We start from the raw sequence: 24,127 nt of genomic DNA, 5'->3' as shown, positions 1-24,127 counted from the left end.
CTGCTCGCACAGTCTGTCCAGCATGTGCAAGGTGGAGTTCCACCTGGTGGGCACGTCGCATATGAGGCGGTGAGCGGGAAGGCCGAAGTTACGCTGTAGCGCAGACAGGCGAGCAGCAGCAGGATGTGAACGCCGGAAGCGCGAACAGACGGCCCGCACTTTATGCAGCAGCTCTGACATGTCGGGGTAGTTGTGAATGAACTTCTGCACCACCAAATTCAGCACATGCGCCAAGCAAGGGATGTGCGTCAAATTGGCTAGTCCCAGAGCTGCAACGAGATTTCGCCCATTATCACACACCACCAGGCCGGGCTTGAGGCTCACCGGCAGCAACCACTCGTCGGTCTGTTGTTCAATACCCCGCCACAACTCCTGTGCGGTGTGGGGCCTGTCCCCCAAACATATGAGTTTCAGAATGGCCTGCTGACGTTTACCCCGGGCTGTGCTGAAGTTGGTGGTGAAGGTGTGTGGCTGACTGGATGAGCAGGTGGAAGAAGAGGAGGAGGAAGCCGAGAAGGAGGAGGTGGCAACAGGAGGCAAAGAATGTTGCCCTGCGATCCTTGGCGGCGGAAGGACGTGCGCCAAACAGCTCTCCGCCTGGGGCCCAGCTGCCACTACATTTACCCAGTGTGCAGTTAGGGAGATATAGCGTCCCTGGCCGTGCTTACTGGTCCACGTATCTGTGGTTAGGTGGACCTTGCTACAGATGGCGTTGCGCAGTGCACACTTGATTTTATCGGATACTTGGTTGTGCAGGGAAGGCACGGCTCTCTTGGAGAAGTAGTGCCGGCTGGGAACAACATACTGTGGGACAGCAAGCGACATGAGCTGTTTGAAGCTGTCTGTGTCCACCAGCCTAAATGACAGCATTTCATAGGCCAGTAGTTTAGAAATGCTGGCATTCAGGGCCAGGGATCGAGGGTGGCTAGGTGGGAATTTACGCTTTCTATCAAATGTTTGTGAGATGGAGAGCTGAACGCTGGCGTGTGACATGGTTGAGACGCTTGGTGACGGAGGTGGTGGTGGTGGTGTTGGTGGTACATCCCCTGTTTGCTGGGCGGCAGGTGCCAACGTTCCTCCAGAGGCGGAGGAAGAGGCCGAGGCGGCAGCAGCAGAATAGGCCGAGGCGGCAGCAGCAGAAGAGGTAGCAGGGGGAGCCTGAGTGACTTCCTTGGTTTTAAGGTGTTTACTCCACTGCAGTTCATGCTTTGCATGCAGGTGCCTGGTCATGCAGGTTGTGCTCAGGTTCAGAACGTTAATGCCTCGCTTCAGGCTCTGATGGCACAGCGTGCAAACCACTCGGGTCTTGTCGTCAGCACATTGTTTGAAGAAGTGCCATGCCAGGGAACTCCTTGAAGCTGCCTTTGGGGTGCTCGGTCCCAGATGGCGGCGGTCAGTAGCAGGCGGAGTCTCTTGGCGGCGGGTGTTCTGCTTTTGCCCACTGCTCCCTCTTTTGCTACGCTGTTGGCTCGGTCTCACCACTGCCTCTTCCTCCGAACTGTGAAAGTCAGTGGCACGACCTTCATTCCATGTGGGGTCTAGGACCTCATCGTCCCCTGCATCGTCTTCCACCCAGTCTTGATCCCTGACCTCCTGTTCAGTCTGCACACTGCAGAAAGACGCAGCAGTTGGCACCTGTGTTTCGTCATCATCAGAGACATGCTGAGGTGGTATTCCCATGTCCTCATCATCAGGAAACATAAGTGGTTGTGCGTCAGTGCATTCTATGTCTTTCACCGCTGGGGAAGGGCTAGGTGGATGCCCTTGGGAAACCCTGCCAGCGGAGTCTTCAAACAGCATAAGAGACTGCTGCATAACTTGAGGCTGAGACAGTTTCCCTGGTATGCATGGGGGTGATGTGACAGACTGATGGGGTTGGTTTTCAGGCGCCATCTGTGCGCTTTCTGCAGAAGACTGGGTGGGAGATAATGTGAACGTGCTGGATCCACTGTCGGCCACCCAATTGACTAATGCCTGTACCTGCTCAGGCCTTACCATCCTTAGAACGGCATTGGGCCCCACCATATATCGCTGTAAATTCTGGCGGCTACTGGGACCTGAGGTAGTTGGTACACTAGGACGTGTGGATGTGGCAGAACGGCCACGTCCTCTCCCAGCACCAGAGGGTCCACTAACACCACCACGACCATGTCCACGTCCGCGTCCCTTACTAGATGTTTTTCTCATTGTTATGGTTCACCACAACAACAAATATATTATTTGGCCCAATGTATTGTATTCAAATTCAGCGGGATATAAATTTGAGGCCTAGTATTTAGGCGCTGGGTGACCGGTATGGATTTAGTGACAGAATTAGACTTGGAAATGCACAGAAGCGTGTGTGTGAAGTTATTCTGAATGACCCTATGTGCACCTTCAATATGATCTACCCTTTTAGGGATAGATTTCAAATAGCTCTGATATAGCAGAAACCACTAAATTATGAAATTGCTAAATTGGGAATTGTATTTCAACCCAGAACAAAAAATGTGCTTTGACGGACACTAAATAACTTTCCCAGCCACAACAGGACAGCGGTAACGAGAGATTTAGCGGGATATAAATTTGAGGCCTAGTATTTAGGCGCTGGGTGACAGGTATGGGTTTAGTGACAGAATTAGACTTGGAAATAGCACAGTAGCGGGTGTGTGTGAAGTTATTCTGAATGACCCTATGTGCACCTTGAATATTATATACCCTTTTAGGGATAGATTTCAAATAGCTCTGATATAGCAGAAACCACTAAATTATGAAATTGCTAAATTGGGAATTGTATTTCAACCCAGAACAAGAAATGTGCTTGAACGGACACTAAATAACTCTGCCCAGCTAACAGCACTAGCGGTACGAGAGATTTAGCAGGGATATAAATTTGAGGCCTAGTATTTAGGCGCTGGGTGACAGGTATGGGTTTAGTGACAGAATTAGACTTGGAAATACACAGTAGCGGGTGTGTGTGAAGTTATTCTGAATGACCCAATGTGCACCTTGAATATTATATACCCTTTTAGGGATAGATTTCAAATAGCTCTGATATAGCAGAAACCACTAAATTATGAAATTGCTAAATTGGGAATTGTATTTCAACCCAGAACAAAAAATGTGCTTTGACGGACACTAAATATCTTGCCCAGCAACAACAGTACAGCGGTAACGAGAGATTTAGCAGGATATAAATTTGAGGCCTAGTATTTAGGCGCTGGGTGACAGGTATGGGTTTAGTGACAGAATTAGACTTGGAAAATACACAGTAGCGGGTGTGTGTGAAGTTATTCTGAATGACCCAATGTGCACCTTGAATATTATATACCCTTTTAGGGATAGATTTCAAATAGCTCTGATATAGCAGAAACCACTAAATTATGAAATTGCTAAATTGGGAATTGTATTTCAACCCAGAACAAAAAATGTGCTTTGACGGACACTAAATATCTTGCCCAGCAACAACAGTACAGCGGTAACGAGAGATTTAGCAGGATATAAATTTGAGGCCTAGTATTTAGGCGCTGGGTGACAGGTATGGGTTTAGTGACAGAATTAGACTTGAAATACACAGTAGCGGGTGTGTGTGAAGTTATTCTGAATGACCCAATGTGCACCTTGAATATTATATACCCTTTTAGGGATAGATTTCAAATAGCTCTGATATAGCAGAAACCACTAAATTATGAAATTGCTAAATTGGGAATTGTACTTCAACCCAGAACAAAAAATGTGCTTTGACGGACACTAAATATCTTTCCAAGCAACAACAGTACAGCGGTAACGAGAGATTTAGCAGGATATAAATTTGAGGCCTAGTATTTAGGCGCTGGGTGACAGGTATGGGTTTAGTGACAGAATTAGACTTGGAAATACACAGTAGCGGGTGTGTGTGAAGTTATTCTGAATGACCCAATGTGCACCTTGAATATTATATACCCTTTTAGGGATAGATTTCAAATAGCTCTGATATAGCAGAAACCACTAAATTATGAAATTGCTAAATTGGGAATTGTACTTCAACCCAGAACAAAAAATGTGCTTTGACGGACACTAAATAACTTTCCCAGCTACAACAGGACAGCGGTAACGAGAGATTTAGCAGGGATATAAATTTGAGGCCTAGTATTTAGGCGCTGGGTGACAGGTATGGGTTTAGTGACAGAATTAGACTTGGAAATACACAGTAGCGGGTGTGTGTGAAGTTATTCTGAATGACCCTATGTGCACCTTCAATATGATATACCCTTTTAGGGATAGATTTCAAATAGCTCTGATATAGCAGAAACCACTAAATTATGAAATTGCTAAATTGGGAATTGTATTTCAACCCAGAACAAAAAATGTGCTTTGACGGACACTAAATAACTTTCCCAGCTACAACAGGACAGCGGTAACGAGAGATTTAGCAGGATATAAATTTGAGGCCTAGTATTTAGGCGCTGGGTGACAGGTATGGGTTTAGTGACAGAATTAGACTTGAAATACACAGTAGCGGGTGTGTGTGAAGTTATTCTGAATGACCCAATGTGCACCTTGAATATTATATACCCTTTTAGGGATAGATTTCAAATAGCTCTGATATAGCAGAAACCACTAAATTATGAAATTGCTAAATTGGGAATTGTACTTCAACCCAGAACAAAAAATGTGCTTTGACGGACACTAAATATCTTTCCAAGCTAACAACAGTACAGCGGTAACGAGAGATTTAGCAGGATATAAATTTGAGGCCTAGTATTTAGGCGCTGGGTGACAGGTATGGGTTTAGTGACAGAATTAGACTTGGAAATACACAGTAGCGGGTGTGTGTGAAGTTATTCTGAATGACCCAATGTGCACCTTGAATATTATATACCCTTTTAGGGATAGATTTCAAATAGCTCTGATATAGCAGAAACCACTAAATTATGAAATTGCTAAATTGGGAATTGTACTTCAACCCAGAACAAAAAATGTGCTTTGACGGACACTAAATAACTTTCCCAGCTACAACAGGACAGCGGTAACGAGAGATTTAGCGGGATATAAATTTGAGGCCTAGTATTTAGGCGCTGGGTGACAGGTATGGGTTTAGTGACAGAATTAGACTTGGAAATACACAGTAGCGGGTGTGTGTGAAGTTATTCTGAATGACCCTATGTGCACCTTCAATATGATCTACCCTTTTAGGGATAGATTTCAAATAGCTCTGATATAGCAGAAACCACTAAATTATGAAATTGCTAAATTGGGAATTGTATTTCAACCCAGAACAAAAAATGTGCTTTGACGGACACTAAATAACTTTCCCAGCTACAACAGGACAGCGGTAACGAGAGATTTAGCAGGATATAAATTTGAGGCCTAGTATTTAGGCGCTGGGTGACAGGTATGGGTTTAGTGACAGAATTAGACTTGAAATACACAGTAGCGGGTGTGTGTGAAGTTATTCTGAATGACCCAATGTGCACCTTGAATATTATATACCCTTTTAGGGATAGATTTCAAATAGCTCTGATATAGCAGAAACCACTAAATTATGAAATTGCTAAATTGGGAATTGTACTTCAACCCAGAACAAAAAATGTGCTTTGACGGACACTAAATAACTTTCCCAGCTACAACAGGACAGCGGTAACGAGAGATTTAGCAGGATATAAATTTGAGGCCTAGTATTTAGGCGCTGGGTGACAGGTATGGGTTTAGTGACAGAATTAGACTTGAAAATACACAGTAGCGGGTGTGTGTGAAGTTATTCTGAATGACCCAATGTGCACCTTGAATATTATATACCCTTTTAGGGATAGATTTCAAATAGCTCTGATATAGCAGAAACCACTAAATTATGAAATTGCTAAATTGGGAATTGTACTTCAACCCAGAACAAAAAATGTGCTTTGACGGACACTAAATAACTTTCCCAGCTACAACAGGACAGCGGTAACGAGAGATTTAGCGGGATATAAATTTGAGGCCTAGTATTTAGGCGCTGGGTGACCGGTATGGATTTAGTGACAGAATTAGACTGGGATATGGCCAAAAAATAACCACACTATTGCTGGTTAAATGCACTTGGTGACGGGCGCAGCTTGCCCCTGATGTAGTATATGGCCAAAAAATGAACAGACTATTGCTGGTTAAATGCACTTGGTGTCACAGCTTGACCAACCACACTACTGAGGGTTAAATGCACTTGGTGACGGGCGCAGCTTGCCCCTGATGTAGTATATGGCCAAAAAATAAACAGACTATTGCTGGTTAAATGCACTTGGTGTGACAGCTTCACCCTGATGTAGGCTTTAGCCAGAAAACAACCACACCATTGAGGGTTAAATGCACTTGGTGACAGGCGCAGCTTGCCCCTGATTTTGTATATGGCCAAAAAATGAACAGACTATTGCTGGTTAAATGCACTTGGTGTGACAGCTTCACCCTGATGTAGGCTTTAGCCAAAAAACAACCACACCATTGAGGGTTAAATGCACTTGGTGACAGGCGCAGCTTGCCCCTGATTTTGTATATGGCCAAAAAATGAACAGACTATTGCTGGTTAAATGCACTTGGTGTGACAGCTTCACCCTGATGTAGGCTTTAGCCAAAAAACAACCACACCATTGAGGGTTAAATGCACTTGGTGACAGGCGCAGCTTGCCCCTGATTTTGTATATGGCCAAAAAATGAACAGACTATTGCTGGTTAAATGCACTTGGTGTGACAGCTTCACCCTGATGTAGGCTTTAGCCAAAAAACAACCACACCATTGAGGGTTAAATGCACTTGGTGACAGGCGCAGCTTGCCCCTGATTTTGTATATGGCCAAAAAATGAACAGACTATTGCTGGTTAAATGCACTTGGTGTGACAGCTTCACCCTGATGTAGGCTTTAGCCAAAAAACAACCACACCATTGAGGGTTAAATGCACTTGGTCGCAGCTTGTGCTGGCGCACCACAAGACACAAAATGGCCGCCGATCACCCCAGAAAAATGTGACTGACAAACGGTCTGGGCAGCCTAAAAACAGTGAGCAATTGAGGATCAGCAGCTCAATGATCCACAGCTGCAGATCGATCAGTTAATCAAGTCCTTTGGAGGAGTTAATCTGCCTAATCTCGCCCTACTGTCGCAGCCGCAACCTCTCCCTACGCTAATCAGAGCAGAGTGACGGGCGGCGCTATGTGACTCCAGCTTAAATAGAGGCTGGGTCACATGGTGCTCTGGCCAATCACAGCCATGCCAATAGTAGGCATGGCTGTGATGGCCTCTTGGGGCAAGTAGTATGACGCTTGTTGATTGGCTGCTTTGCAGCCTTTCAAAAAGCGCCAAGAAAGCGTCACAAAAGCGCCAAGAAAGCGACGAACACCGAACCCGAACCCGGACTTTTACGAAAATGTCCGGGTTCGGGTCCGTGTCACGGACACCCCAAAATTCGGTACGAACCCGAACTATACAGTTCGAGTTCGCTCATCCCTATACGTAAGTACTTAGATGGAAAGATACAGTGCTGGGACGAAGCCCTAATTAGCCCTGTCAGTCTCTCTTAATCAACCTGGCTGATACTCTGACCCTATTGTCACCCTCCCTAGATGTGGACTGCCCAGCTTTGCCCAAAAGACAGAAAACAGTCCTATTGGTAAAAGGGCCAAATGGATTGCAAAGAGGGCATATAGACTGGTTTGATACGTGCAATGAGTGGGGTCAGATATAGATGTCCTATAAATGTAGGGCACCCACGACTCAACACTCAATTTTGCTCGCGCACATATCCATCCATGTAAGTATATATGTCTGTGTATGTATGTTCATTTTAATATCAACAGTTGCGGGTTCTAGACAACATAAACATACACATACATACACTAACAAAATATCAAAGTGTCCCGACGCGTTTCCTCAGTGATATCAGATTCATCAGGGGACTTGAAAAGACAAAAACACAGAGTTGCAGGAGTTCCCTTTTGTTCAAGGTACATATCTCCAGTCACAAAGGTGGAGTCACAAGGCATATATTATAGTATGTGAAGGCAGGTCAGAAAGAGCATGATGTTGGCTCAGAGGACCCTAAATCATCCAACCAGTGGGTAGTAATGAAGGGTGAAATAAGGAAAGCCTTTCAAAGACCAAAATATATGGTTTGGTTAGCCTCTTAGTCACATAGCATGGGGTGATGTCTAGTTAAACAAACACTTAAGTGTGCATGGCTAGATTACATCAGAGTTATTGTCCATGTACAAATATCTCACAGCCCGGAGCAATACCCGGGAAAGATCCCATGCATTGAATGCCCTAGTGAAGCTCCAGTCCAAAAGCAATAGTGTTTCAACCAAAGGTCAGGTCACAAAACAAATCACATTGATTCACAAGTGTCTACTTGTTGTACATTGTAGCAGACCTCCCAATGATAATAGTAACACCGGGGATAGACGAGGTCTCTGCAATGTCATATACTCAATAATGCTGGATCCCTTTAATGTGCAGGTATCTCAGCACTGTCAACTTATCTGTCCAGTCCTAGATGCCGACTGTTTCCACACAACGATGGGCGGAGAGTGCTCCCCGGCGTCCCGCGTGTAGCAGTGGCAATAGCGCAATGTTCGCGGGTCATTTAAATAGCCGTGTGGTGCCGCCCCCATCGCACACCCTTTCACCGTCACGCAGCGTCATCACCGCGTCATGTGTCAGCTGTCTAAACTCTCGTCACATGACTGGGTGATTAAGAGAGACTGACAGGGCTAATTAGGGCTTCGTCCCAGCACTGTATCTTTCCATCTAAGTACTTACGTACCCTTCATCCTGTCTGTCAACAATTTTTTGCTGTCCCTATATACGGTCCTCTCCCACCTCCGCCATCTATTAGGAGAATAGTGTGACCAGTGGCTACAAAAATCTTGTGTTTAATACTAAAGGGCCTATAATTTTATTTCAAATACTTTATTAAACGTTAAGTTTTAACTTAAAGGGGTTGTCCAGGTTCAGAGCTGAACCTGGACATCCCTCCATTTTCACCCCGGCAGCCCCCCTGACATGAGCATCGGAGCAGTTCATGCTCCGATGCTCTCCTTTGCCCTGCGCTAAATCGCGCAGGGCAAAGGCATTTTTCTGAGTTCCGGTGACATACCGGGCTCTCTATGGGGCTGACAGGCAGCCCGGTGACGTCACCGGCACTGATGGGCGGGATTTGGCTCTGCCCTAGCCAGTAAAACGGCTAGGGCAGAGCTAAAGCCCGCCCCTCAGAGCCGGTGACGTCACCGAACACACTGCTGGGCGGAAGTTACCGCCCGGCAGTGTGTTATTGAAAACACAAGAGCCTGTGCCCTGCGCGATCTAGCGCAGGGCACGGGAGCGCATCGGAGCATGAGATGCTCCGATGCCAGGCTCAGGAGGGCTGCCGGGGTGAAAATAAGGGTATGTCCGGGTTCAGCTCTGAACCCGGACAACCCCTTTAAATAAGCTACCCACTACTGTCAATATAATTTCTTGGATCTACAGGGTCTAGCATATCAGATATTACCATAGTCTGACCGACTATATTCGGTTGTGTTATTATTGGTCATTGTTACTTGGAGTATGGCTGGATTCCTCACCACTGGCGTTGATAAATCACAACTGCTCTCTGAAGCTAGCGAGGTCTTCTCAGAGAAGACTTTGATACAAAGCAAATACGCACCGTCATTCAAAGCTGCCTTCAAGGACCTTACTAAGATATATAAGGAACAAATATCCTCATGGTGGGAGATTCAATCCATAGAGAACTATCTAAAAAATAAAATCGTACCTAGAGGCTTAAGAATTACCCTAACCCCAGCAGCTAGATGCAGGTCTGCCTCCTTAACTAGTAAGTGGGAGGATGAGGCAACCAAAAGCTCTCTAAGATTCATGCAGCTGCTACTGGAAGAAGAAAAAACTAATCTGGTGAAATTAGAAAGTAGTTTAAAAGAGCAGATTGAACTAACACAAAAGTTTGGGGGAGAAACGGAATTTGCCAATAAAGAGCTTCAACTCAAAAATACTATTGACAAATTCCAGTTTCACCTCAAAGAGCGAAAACATCGCCAGTTTAATAGAGACCTGCAGGATTTTCGGGATAACCGTGTATATTCTACATTGGATCGCAATAAATCACAGACAAAACGCCCTGAAACGGACATTTCGTCCAGTGACACTGAGGCTTCAGAGAACGAAAGAGAAGCGGGCCAGACCTTTAGAGGAAGGGGTAGGGGTCAAAGGAGATCACAAAACTCTAGAGGCAAGGGAGAGAGGAATAATCAAAGAGGTAGACAGGAGAGAGGTGGGTCAGATTTTTTAGACTTACCATACCCCCTACGCAATCGGTTTCAAAAATCACCACCCCAGACCAGCAGACCGGCGGGCAACGTAACCAAATAATTAACCTCTCGACCCAACAACTTCAAGACACAGAAATGTGCCTGTTAAGCAAAGGCCTTTCATTTGTCCCCACCTCTAGCTTTAACCTCTTCAATTGGATTCGGGACATCCACCTCTTTGCTAGGAAACTTAGATGGAGGAAACACTTTGCGCTAGTCGCGAAGCGAGAAAGCAAGGAGATGGGTGTCACATTAGACATCCTCCAAGATGTCCGTTTACTGTATAGCCTGAGTGACAGCATCCCACAAGAAGGTAGGGGCCCCTTTACGTCACTCAAAAACAAGAGCGTCAAAATGCCTCCTATGGGGGACCCCACTTGCATTGATGTTTTTGTTAATCAGGTCTGTCGGGATCTATCTAGTCTCACCTCTCATCATGGTGGCTTTAACTGTAGCAAAAACGAATATAAAGCATTGTTGGAACTAGAGAAAAAGCATAATCTAACAATTAAACCCTCGGACAAAGGGGGGAATATTGTTCTGATGGAAACCACTGACTATAAAAACATGTGCCAGACCTTACTTAATGATAAGGACACCTATGAGAGATTGGGTGGTGACCCTACAGCTAAATACCAAAGGGATCTTATCGAAATATTGCGACAAGCTAAAACTGAAAATCTTATTTCAGGGGAGGAATTTGATTACCTATACAAAAAGCACCCTACTATAGCTACCTTCTATAGCTTACCTAAAGTTCATAAGGGGGGCTCCCCCGTAAAAGGACGCCCGATTGTTTCGGGCGTTAATAGCTTGACCCAAAACCTGGGGATCTATCTGGACCAAGTTTTAGCGCCCTTTGTTAAGACACTGCCCTCATACCTGAGGGATACTAGCGACCTTCTTGGTCGTCTAGAGGGGATAACGTTGGAGGAGGGAGCCTCCTTGGCATCAATTGATGTGGAGGCTCTCTACTCCTCCATACCCCATGACCTGGGTATGAGGGCAGTGGAGTCGTTCCTCTCGACTAGAGGACAACAGTTCTACCCCCACAATGTTTTTGCCTTGCAGCTACTTAACTTTGTCCTCACAAGAAATTACTTCTTGTTTGACGGGGTCCTCTACCACCAGCTCAGGGGCACCGCGATGGGGAGTTCCTGTGCCCCGTCGTATGCCAACTTGTTCCTGGGCTGGTGGGAGAGGACATTGGTCTTCAGCGATGTACCCAGTAGACATGTCCCATGTATTGTTACATGGGCTAGATTTATCGACGATGTGTTTGTTGTCTGGAAGGGGGGAGAAAAGGATTACTATGACTTCGTTAAGGAATTGAATATCAACTGCATCAATATGAAATTCACCTCAGTCTTTGAAAAGAATAACCTGCCTTTCCTTGACATTTTAATCTCAAGGGGCAAGGACGATGAGATACAAACTGATATTTTCAGGAAGCCCACTTCCACGAATGCACTTCTACACTGGACGAGCCACCATCCCCTCCCCCTAAAAAGGGGTATCCCAGTAGGGCAGTACCTGCGCATTAGGAGGAACTGCTCCACTTGGGAGGCCTTTAAACAACAGGCGGATGACTTGAGAAGTCGCTTTCGGGAAAGGGGCTACCCTGATACAGTCTTAAGATTGGCTTTCAGGAGGGCATGTGAAAGCAAGAGGGATGACCTACTCTATCCTAAACCTAAAAAAACTGAGAGTGGTCAGATACGCCTCATAGGCACATTTGATGATGCCTCGGAAGAAGTCAAACGGATCCTAAAAAAACACTGGGATGTTCTTCTCATCGATCCAGACATCAAGGAGGCGGTGTCCGAAACAGTACGGATCACTTACCGAAGGGGTCTGAGCCTAAGGGACCGCCTAGTGCACAGCCACTACATCGAGACACGGGATCAAAAAGGGACATGGCTCCAACGCCCAATCGGTTGTTTTCGATGTAGTGGCTGTGTGGCATGCCGACACATTATACAGGGACGGTCTTTCTGTGCCAACGTCACGGGCAAAACCTATCAAATCAGACAATTCATCAATTGCCGCACAAAGGGAGTTATATACAGGGTCAACTGTATATGCGGTCTTGAATATATAGGGAAAACTACCCGTGAACTACGACGACGGGTGGGTGAGCACCTGGGTGACGTTAGGAACGAAAGAGACTCGCCCCTGGCAAAACATGTTAACTCGGTGCATGGTGGAGACGCGTCGGATCTGAGGTTTATGGGAATTGAGGCCGTTGCAAGGCCAAAAAGGGGAGGTGACTGGGATCGGAGAATTTTGCAAAGAGAGACATGATGGATCTTCCATCTCCAAACTGTGACTCCTTTGGGCCTCAATGAGCAGCTGTCATTCAGCTGCTACATAGAGTCCTAAAGTGCCTTCTGAGCCCCCATAATTGGGGATCGATCCCAGTCACCACCCCAGACGACGTCTATAGAGTTATGGAGCAAGACACTTTATTGCCCCACATTAAACCTTTGTAAGATGTCACTAGAGAAGGAGCATGAATTTAAAGGTACATCTGAGCTTTTGCATATCAATGCCAGTTATTTTTAGGAATTATCCTATAAACTCCAATTTTCCACTGGGATAACTGCAGGACCAGGCAGGCCACTGGATTATTATTCGAATCCTAGTGCTAGCAGGGGATGAGCAAATTTGCCCATTGACTCTACCCTGCACCACTAGTCATCCGCTTCATATATGCGCAACAGAGAATGCTTTGCCGTTTGACACATACCAGGTGGACACGGCTAGCTGCTGGGTGTACTGAATCTATCGGATTACGGTTCTTCTGTGAGGACCGAATGTTCCGAGGGTCTCCTGGCAACGGTAAACAAGCCTCTATATTATGCGTCTCAGGAAGAAGATCAGTCGTGTGACGAGAGTTTAGACAGCTGACACATGACGCGGTGATGACGCTGCGTGACGGTGAAAGGGTGTGCGATGGGGGCGGCACCACACGGCTATTTAAATGACCCGCGAACATTGCGCTATTGCCACTGCTACACGCGGGACGCCGGGGAGCACTCTCCGCCCATCGTTGTGTGGAAACAGTCGGCATCTAGGACTGGACAGATAAGTTGACAGTGCTGAGATACCTGCACATTAAAGGGATCCAGCATTATTGAGTATATGACATTGCAGAGACCTCGTCTATCCCCGGTGTTACTATTATCATTGGGAGGTCTGCTACAATGTACAACAAGTAGACACTTGTGAATCAATGTGATTTGTTTTGTGACCTGACCTTTGGTTGAAACACTATTGCTTTTGGACTGGAGCTTCACTAGGGCATTCAATGCATGGGATCTTTCCCGGGTATTGCTCCGGGCTGTGAGATATTTGTACATGGACAATAACTCTGATGTAATCTAGCCATGCACACTTAAGTGTTTGTTTAACTAGACATCACCCCATGCTATGTGACTAAGAGGCTAACCAAACCATATATTTTGGTCTTTGAAAGGCTTTCCTTATTTCACCCTTCATTACTACCCACTGGTTGGATGATTTAGGGTCCTCTGAGCCAACATCATGCTCTTTCTGACCTGCCTTCACATACTATAATATATGCCTTGTGACTCCACCTTTGTGACTGGAGATATGTACCTTGAACAAAAGGGAACTCCTGCAACTCTGTGTTTTTGTCTTTTCAAGTCCCCTGATGAATCTGATATCACTGAGGAAACGCGTCGGGACACTTTGATATTTTGTTAGTGTATGTATGTGTATGTTTATGTTGTCTAGAACCCGCAACTGTTGATATTAAAACGAACATACCTACACAGACATATATACTTACATGGATGGATATGTGCGCGAGCAAAATTGAGTGTTGAGTCGTGGGTGCCCTACATTTATAGGACATCTATATCTGACCCCACTCATTGCACGTATCAAACCAGTCTATATGCCCTCTTTGCAATCCATTTGGCCCTTTTACCAATAGGACTGTTTTCTGTCTTTTGGGCAAAGCTAGGCAGTCCACATCTAGGGAGGGTGACAATAGGCTCAGAGTATCAGCCAGGGTGATTAAGAGAGACTGACAGGGCTAATTAGGGCTTCGTCCTAGCACTGTATCTTTCCATCTAAGTACCCCTCATCCTGTCTGTCAACAATTTTTTGCTGTCCCTATATACGGTCCTCTCCCACCTCCGCCATCTATTAGGAGAATAGTGTGACCAGTGGCTACAAAAATCTTGTGTTTAATACTAAAGGGCCTATAATTTTATTTCAAATACTTTATTAAACGTTAAGTTTTAACTTAAATAAGCTACCCACTACTGTCAATATAATTTCTTCTATCCTCAGGATAGGTCAGTAATATCAAATTGGTGGGGGTCCATCACCTGGCACCCCTGACGATCAGCTGTTTGAGGAGGTTGCGGCACCACTCTTCCTAAACCAGTGATGTCACTTTCAGGGGTCACGTGGCCTAGATGCAGCTCAGTCCCGTCAGTAAATTTGTCAGGTCAATGATTTTAAACACCCAGAAAATCTCTTTAACTTTTTTTATTTATTTATTTATTTTAAGAAGTTGTCCCATTTGCTTGGGACCCCACCCCCAAGAGCCAAAACAGAGAGCCACTCTTTATGAATGGCTTCTCTTTTAAAGGGCTCGAGCATACTTGTGTTACATAGACATCCATTCATCTGAATAGTTGCCATACAGTTCATTTCTCGGATAGCTGTGACTTCTACGAGCAAAATCAACTCTTTGAGAGCTTGATCCGAGGTGACAGCCAAAAAACTGTAATACAATTTTTCAAGAAAAGCAGAGACTGAACTACCAAGGTTTTGAGAATACATTGAATATATTTTTATGATCATTTACTGAATATCTTAAATGTGTTCCTCTTTCGGTTATTATAGCTCCAATTCCACTTCCCAATACATATTTTATGTCCGTCTAATGTCTTCTGTTTTTGTTTCCAGCAGGTGCGAGCTTCACAAATGAAGAGCATCCCACTCAAAATACAGTTCTTCCTTCAAAGGAGATCCCCAAGGGTACGAATAGGACAATACTGGAAGTGTGTAGTGGCACCGTCGCACCCCGCAGGAGTTTACTTCCAGCAAAGAAAACAACCACATCACCTGCTGGTAAGCAATTCTCTTCCAGATAACATCCCTGCTATAACTCGCCATCTGCATTTACCCACCAGGAAGGAAACAATTTCTCATTATGTTAAATGAATGTTTTTCTTCTACCTCCTTTAATGACAAAACAGAACCATAAGCCTGTCTAATGGCCTGGTGATATTTAGATTTTACTACAGGATCCCCAAGGCTGTAAAAATGTCAAATAAACAGCTTTTTTTTGTAGGTGTAGAAATAAATGGTTAACAAAATATAGATAAATAAATAGATTAATACATAAATAAATACCGTAATCCTTAATGAGTGATAACTACCGGTATATTAATACAGTAATAATAATACAAATCATGACAAAACTAATATTTTTATTATTACTGTTATTATTATAATCTTCTTTACAAATGATATCAATTATCAAATTATTTTGAGTAAAAAATATTTGGTTGTAGGCAAACAATTAAAGGGGTTATCCACAGTTAAGGTGATGAATGTTGGATCGGGGGGTTTGACCACTGGGACCTTCAGCAATATTAAAAATAGAGCTCCCTAAATTGAGTGGTTGTGTGGATGTCAGTCCACTACTCCATTCACTTCTATACAACTGATGTAGCCAGGGTTCCATTAGAGCGCTGGCTAACAGGCACTATACCACTTAAAGAGGTTGTCTGGGCTCAGGGCTGAACCCGAATATAAGCTCCCCTTCACTCCTTTACTATGTGCGAGTGGAGCATCAGAGTATTTCCTTGCTCCGATGCTTCCCTTTCCTTGCGCTTCATCGCACAACGCAAGGTCTATTTGTTGGGAGCTGGTGATGTACCAGGCTTCTCATCAGTATTGCTAGGTGGTGACTTCCACCTACCAGGGAGCCCAGTGATATCACCAGCACCAATGGGCGGTGTATAGTGCTATTCTGGGCGGTTTTAAAAACTTTATTCAACTGTTTTCCACAATCTTTTTTGTAGTCCCCTTAGGGGACTTGTATTGTACACTGTAATGCATTTGTATTACAGTGTATAGGGTTTTTACAAGTATTCTGTTACATCCTGCCAGAGGCAAACAGGTAACATGGCAGACCTCGGGACCTTCAGAAGCCCTTGACAACTATTTGGAAGCCCTCAATTGTGTTTGCAAGTTGACATTTAGAGAACTAACGGAGCTCCCGCCATCTTTCTAACTGCTTAGATGCCACAATTGCTATTAACCATGGCATCTGAGGAGTTAAAGAACCTGAATCAGAGTTATTGTTTATCCTGGCATTTTAATGCTGGGAACAAAATTTCCAATACAGTGGCATAATGGTACATAGTCGAGTACTGCAGTAACCCTGGGGTTCAAATCCAACCAGCGGCAAAATCAGTGCAAGTATGTGATTTCTATATTGGTATAAGTCATTTTGACATCAAGAATATTGCTGTCAAATATATTCCTATCAAATATACATTTGTGCAATGCAAATACGGACGTAGTTCTAGATGTAAGGGATAATCTCTGTATAGCTGTCATGGACGGTGTACAGGAAATAAGGCAAAGCAACATGTATAAACGACTCGCTGGATCCAAAAACTAAGGAACCAAGGGAGACCCCTGCAGAAGACCTGGCACTTTCCCTGGCTGCTCAGCCTATGCAAAGATCCGAATGGTGGAGGTTTGCATATCCACGAACCTTGACTATAAAGCCCTGAGCACCCTACAATAGTGAGGGGACACGACCACCGGCTCCCTACACAAGATACGGAGGGGGTCAGGGTCACCTGGGATCCAGCAAACAGATATTAACAGATAAAGGTACACTTAGCTTTGAAGCAAACAGGAGGACAGATCAGCGTGCACACACACTCCAGGAAGTAATATAAGCCGCTCAGAAAAGCCTTCTGGGGAAGAATTTAAAGGGAAGCAATTAACACATGACAGCTGAGAGAGGCTGACGAGAGGAGGAGCTGAATACCACAACACAGAAATTCAAGGAGGAGGTTCTGAAAGGCCTCTGTCAGAGCTTCTCAGCTGTCTGGTTGTGACAGTACCCCTCCCTCTACGAGTGGACTCCGGACACTCAGAACCCACCTTCTCAGGATGGGACCTATGGAAAGCCCTGATGAGACGAGAGGCCTTAATGTCCGTCACTGGGACCCACATCCTCTCCTCAGGACCATACCCCTCCCACTGAACAAGGTACTGAAGAGAACCGCGGACAAGACGAGAATCCACAATCCTAGATACCTGAAATTCAAGATTCCCATCAACCATAATCGGAGGAGGAGGCAAAGGCGAGGGTACAATGGGTTGAACATAAGGTTTCAATAAGGACTTATGAAAAACATTATGGATCTTCCAAGTCTGAGGAAGATCAAGACGGTATGCAACAGGATTGATGACAGACAGGATTTTGTAAGGCCCAATAAACCTAGGACCCAACTTCCAGGAGGGAACCTTCAATTTGATATTCTTGGTAGACAACCACACCAGATCACCAACATTCAGGTCCGGACCAAGCACACGTCTCTTATCAGCCACACGCTTATATCTCTCACTCATGCTCTTTAGATTATCTTGAATCTTTTGCCAAATAGATGACAAAGACGAGGAGAATCTGTCCTCATCAGGTAAACCAGAAGACCCCTCTCCCGAGAAAGTCCCAAACTGTGGATGAAACCCATATGCACCAAAAAATGGTGACTTATCAGAGGACTCCTGACGACGGTTATTTAAAGCAAACTCAGCAAGGGACAAAAAAGAACACCAATCCTCTTGATTCTCCGCCACAAAACAACGCAGATATGTCTCCAGATTCTGATTGACGCGCTCTGTCTGGCCATTCGACTGCGGGTGGAAAGCAGAAGAGAATGACAACCGAACCCCCAAGCGAGAACAGAAAGCCTTCCAGAATCTGGAAACAAACTGCGTGCCCCTATCAGAGACTATGTCTGAAGGAATACCGTGCAATTTGACAATGTGATCAACAAATGCCTGCGCCAGCGTCTTAGCATTGGGCAAACCAGGAAAAGGGATGAAATGCACCATTTTGCTAAAACGGTCCACCACCACCAGAATCACAGTCTTCCCCGAGGAACGAGGCAGGTCCGTGATAAAGTCCATGGACAGATGTGTCCAAGGACGGGAAGGAATGGGTAAGGGAAGGAGAGGACCTGATGGCCGTGAATGAGGGACTTTGGCACGAGCGCAAGTCTCGCAGGCTGCCACAAAACCCTCAACCGACTTACGAAGCGCAGGCCACCAGAATCTCCGAGCGATGAGATCCAGTGTGGCTCTTACCCCCGGGTGCCCAGCAAGGACCGTATCGTGGTGTTCTTTAAAAATCTTGTGTCTTAAAGCGAGAGGCACAAACAACCTCCCAGGAGGACAAAGATCAGGAGCCTCTGACTGGGCTGCCTGCACCTCTGCCTCCAATTCAGGAAAAAGAGCAGAGACCACCACACCTTCAGCCAAAATGGGACCCGGGTCTTCAAAATTCCCGCCTCCCGGAAAACAACGTGACAGGGCATCTGCCTTCACATTCTTAACTCCAGGGCGGAACGTGACAACAAAATTAAACCTAGAAAAGAACAACGACCATCTGGCCTGTCTCGGGTTCAGACGCTTGGCTGACTCCAAGTAGGCCAGATTTTTATGGTCAGTAAATACGGTAATAGGGTGTCTGGCTCCCTCTAGCCAATGGCGCCATTCCTCAAAAGCCAACTTGATGGCCAACAATTCCCTATCTCCCACATCGTAATTTCTCTCTGCGGAGGAGAGTTTTCTTGAGAAAAAGGCACACGGTCGCCAATTGGCAGGAGAGGAACCCTGAGACAAGACCGCCCCCACACCCACCTCAGAAGCATCAACCTCAACTATGAAGGGTAACGAAACATCGGGTTGCACCAAGATGGGAGCGGAAGCAAAACTCTCCTTGATATCAGAAAAAGCCTTACGCGCCTCTACTGACCAAGAAGAAAAATCTACCCCCTTTCTGGTCATATCAGTGAGTGGTTTAACAATAGAAGAATAATTCAAAATGAACTTCCTGTAATAATTGGCAAAGCCCAAAAAACGCATCAGCGCCTTTTGATTCTCAGGAAGCTCCCACTCAAGCACAGCGCGGACCTTCTCGGGGTCCATGCGAAAACCAGAAGCGGAGAGAAGAAACCCCAGAAATTGAATTTCTGGAACCGCAAACACACATTTTTCCAGTTTCGCATATAATTTATTCTCCCGCAGGATGAGCAAGACCTGACGTAAATGTTCCTTATGAGTTTTGAAATCGGGAGAAAAAATCAAAATGTCATCCAAATACACCAATACAAATTTTCCCATCAAATGATAAAAAATGCTGTTCACGAAATGCTGAAAAACGGCTGGGGCATTCATCAAACCAAAAGGCATAACCAAATTCTCAAAATGGCCCTCAGGGGTATTGAAGGCCGTCTTCCATTCGTCCCCTTCTCTGACCCTGACCAGGTTGTATGCCCCTCTTAAATCTAATTTGGAAAAGACTTTAGCCCCAACAACCTGGTTAAATAGGTCCGGGATCAGAGGAAGCGGATAAGGGTCACGAATTGTGATATTGTTCAGCTCCCTGAAATCCAGACAAGGTCTTAAAGAACCATCTTTTTTCTTAACAAAGAAAAAACCAGCGGCAACAGGTGACTTTGAGGGTCGTATGTGTCCCTTTCTCAGACTCTCAGAGATATAAGCACGCATAGCGATCCTCTCAGGTTGGGAAAGATTGTATAAACGAGATTTAGGCAGCTTGGCGCCTGGGATGAGATTAATAGGGCAATCGTACTCCCTGTGCGGGGGCAAATCCTGAACTCCACTCTCAGAGAAGACATCCGAAAATTCAGAGAGAAAAGATGGTACAGTCTTAGTAGCAACCTCAGAAACAGATGTCATGAGGCAATTCTCTCTGCAAAAGTCACTCCAACCATTTATTTGCCTCGCTTGCCAATCAATGGTGGGGTTAAGTTTAGTGAGCCAGGGTAGCCCCAACACTAGAGGAGTCGGCAAACCGCTAAGGACGAAACATGACACATCCTCAACATGAGCATCACTCACAATTAAACGGATATTGTGAACTATGCCCTTTAATGACTTCTGAGAAAGTGGAGCGGAATCGATAGCAAACACAGGAATATCCTTTCCCAAAGTGCACACCTGGAAACCATGAGTTATCGCAAAGTGATTATCAATGAGATTGACCGCTGCTCCACTATCCACAAAAATCTCACAAAAAATGTTCTTGCTCTCTAGCGCCACCCTAGCCGGCAGGACAAAACGGGAACTACAAGCAAACGGAAAACCTTCAATCTCCGCCTCAACCCTGCCAATAGTAACAGACGGAACATTTTTCAAAGATTTTTTCCTCTTGTTTCTTTATTATACCCAGAGAACTGCCTGAATCTCCTAGAGGGACAAATATTTGCCAAATGATTAATACCTCCACAACAAAAACAAACCCTCCCATGCGGGCTGAATCTTCTATTGTCAGAAGCAATCAACCCCAGCTGCATGGGCTCCTGCTCAGAAGGGGCTGACAGCGACTGAGACCCCTGCGCAGAGAATGGGACCGCTGCACAGTCCTGGGACCGAGTATGACAGGAAGGAGAGATCTCTCCTCTCTCTCTAAGACGCCTGTCAATACGAACGGCCTGAGACATAGCAGAGTCCAAAGAAATAGGCCTTTCATGAAAGGCGAATGCATCTTTCAATCCCTCTGAAAGACCATGGCAAAATTGACTTCGGAGTGCAGCATCATTCCAACCAGTATCAGCTGCCCATCTCCGAAATTCTGAGCAGTATATTTCTGCGGATTGTTTACCCTGGCATAGGAGACGTAATCTAGACTCCGCCAGAGCAATACGATCCGGATCATCATATATCTGACCCAGGGCTAAAAAGAATTCATCCACTGAACGGAGGGGCCGTGCCCCCTCCGGCAGCGAAAAGGCCCAGGACTGAGCGTTACCCCTGAGCAGCGATATAATGATCCCCACCCTCCGTTCCTCATCACCAGAAGAATGGGGAAGAAGGCGAAAATGGAGTTTGCAAGCCTCTCTAAAACGCACAAAATTCTCACTACCCCCGGAGAACGTATCCGGGAGCGAGATCTTAGGCTCAGAGCAAACTCCATGAACGCCAGCTGAACCGGTCACTTGAAGCTGAGAAAAAGTCCTGCGGAGATCAGCTACCTCCAATGAAAGACCCTGGAAGCGTTCAGCCAAAAGTGAAACCGGATCCATGCTTGAGACGGTTATGGCGGCTTATAATGTCATGGACGGTGTACAGTAAATAAGGCAAAGCAACATGTATAAACGACTCGCTGGATCCAAAAACTAAGGAACCAAGGGAGACCCCTGCAGAAGACCTGGCACTTTCCCTGGCTGCTCAGCCTATGCAAAGATCCGAATGGTGGAGGTTTGCATATCCACGAACCTTGACTATAAAGCCCTGAGCACCCTACAATAGTGGGGGGACACGACCACCGGCTCCCTACACAAGATACGGAGGGGGTCAGGGTCACCTGGGATCCAGCAAACAGATATTAACAGATAAAGGTACACTTAGCTTTGAAGCAAACAGGAGGACAGATCAGCGTGCACACACACTCCAGGAAGTAATATAAGCCGCTCAGAAAAGCCTTCTGGGGAAGAATTTAAAGGGAAGCAATTAACACATGACAGCTGAGAGAGGCTGACGAGAGGAGGAGCTGAATACCACAACACAGAAATTCAAGGAGGAGGTTCTGAAAGGCCTCTGTCAGAGCTTCTCAGCTGTCTGGTTGTGACAATAGCGCTGTGGTGCAAAATATGTTAGCTTAATAAAAAAAAAAAAGAAATATAATATATATATATATATGTTATATACTATCAAATATGTTCTCATTTCTTCCACATTGATGGGCCAAGATTTTTAAATCTCTGCAAATCTCAAACCTGGTAAATCACTTCCATAATCTCTCTTGAGCAATTTATAGTATATCATGTCTTTTAAAGTGCCAGGTGCTGCATACTGGTGTGTTTAACTGGTCTTGTTTATAATACTGGGAGATCGACCAGTTCATTACATACCTTCAACAGTCTTTCCAGCAATTTTTCTAAATTACAGCACATGCTGTTTTGCTATCCATCTCACCAGTTTACTGGAAAAAATATACCTCCGCTCCAGTGAGTAAATTTCAAGGTCAGTATCGGCTGTGTACTGGGATTATATGTCATCTCATAAAGCTATGAACCTGGAACTGAAATATCAGAAAATAACAGAATTTGGCCTCTTGCACACGAACGTTGTGAATCCGTTCCGTGCATTGGGGACCACAATTGGGGTCCATTATCCTATTGGCCTTGGCAGCAGCTGCCTGACACTGGTTTTTGCAGTTTAGTTTGCTGTTTATTAAAATTCCTAGGTCCTTTTCCATGTCAGTGTTACCGAGTGTTTTACCATTTAGTATGTACAGGTGACTTGCATTATTCCTTCCCATGTGCATAACTTTACATTTGTCAGTGTTAAACGTCATCTGCCACTTCTCTGCCCAAGCCTCCAATCTATCCAGATCGCTCTGTAGTAGTATACTGTACTCTTCTGTGGTAATTACTTTACACAGTTTAGTGTCATCTTGCGAAAATTGATACTTTACTGTGCAAGCCTTCTACAAGATCCTTCCGTTTCTGTATTTCCATTTTTCTGTTCCATTGAAAGATAGAACATGTCCTATTATTGTCCACAAATCATGTTCTGTGGCTCCATTCAAATCAATGGGTCCGCAAAAAAACGGAACACATACGGAATGTACTCCGTATGTCTTCCGTATCTGTTCCATTTTTGCGGAACCATCTATTGAAAATGTTATGCCCAGCCCAATTTTTCAATGTAATTACAGTATACTGTATATGCCATACGGAAAAACAGAACGGAAAGATGGAACGGAACCAGAAACACAACGGAAACATAAAAAAATCTGAAAAACGGCCAGCAAAACACTGAAAAAGACATACGGTCGTGTGAACGAGCCCTAAGGAGCTGACAGATTCAGTTTAACAACTATTTTATAGTAAAGCTACCGCTTCAAAGGGACTGTAGTACAATTCTATTCATCAATAACACTTGAAGGTCTTCTTCTCCACCAGTTTTCTTTATCATTCTGGGTCCCTGCGGTTTAATGGTATTCTGAGTATTCTGACAGGCTCCTTTCCTTCTAAAGAGTCAGGGCCGGATTAGGAGCATCATGGGCCTGGTGCTGAAGATTTTAATGGGCCTTTTTATAGAAAATAAAAATGCAACGCAGAGCAATTTATTATAACACGAATAAAGTGCATCTGTCATATGTTTTATGCATATGAAACCACCAGCATAGCTGAATAGATGTTGATGTATCGATACCTTGCATACCTTTATAGAATCTGTTCTTTAGCCTTTACTTAGCTTAAAAAAAGAATAATAATTTAAGTAAAACACTTATGGGGGCCCAGAGTGTTAAAAGAGGTGTGGTATTTTATATAGGGTCCTCTGTGCCCTCCAGACCGTAACTCCTCTCCCATGTGAAGTCACGCCCGCTCCTTGACAGCGACGTGTTGAGATCCTGCGCATGTGGATTCTGTAGGAACCTGAGACTGTGCATACACCGCAATCCCCATTCACAGCGCATACGGGATGTGTGTGTGTCAAAGAAGGTGCAGGCATGAACTCACAGGGCAAAAACAATGGTGCTTATAGAACAGACTACACAGTGTAGCGGTATACT

At 45.1% G+C, this 24,127-nt stretch overlaps 1 protein-coding gene across 1 annotated transcript in view; it reads left to right on the top strand.

Moving 5' to 3' along the window:
- Positions 1–24,127, top strand: part of MTUS2 (microtubule associated scaffold protein 2) — a 457,672-nt gene that overhangs the window by 277,454 nt on the left and 156,091 nt on the right. Inside the window, exon 7 of the mRNA XM_044286799.1 lies at positions 15,235–15,399. Within this exon, the coding sequence (XP_044142734.1) occupies positions 15,235–15,399 (165 nt within the window). The remainder of the gene's footprint in view (positions 1–15,234; positions 15,400–24,127) is intronic.

Source organism: Bufo gargarizans, chromosome 3 (genome assembly GCF_014858855.1).
Source record: "Bufo gargarizans isolate SCDJY-AF-19 chromosome 3, ASM1485885v1, whole genome shotgun sequence".
NCBI lineage: Eukaryota > Metazoa > Chordata > Amphibia > Anura > Bufonidae > Bufo > Bufo gargarizans.
Note: the sequence above shows the minus strand (reverse complement) of the source record. Positions and strands in the feature narration are given on the sequence as shown.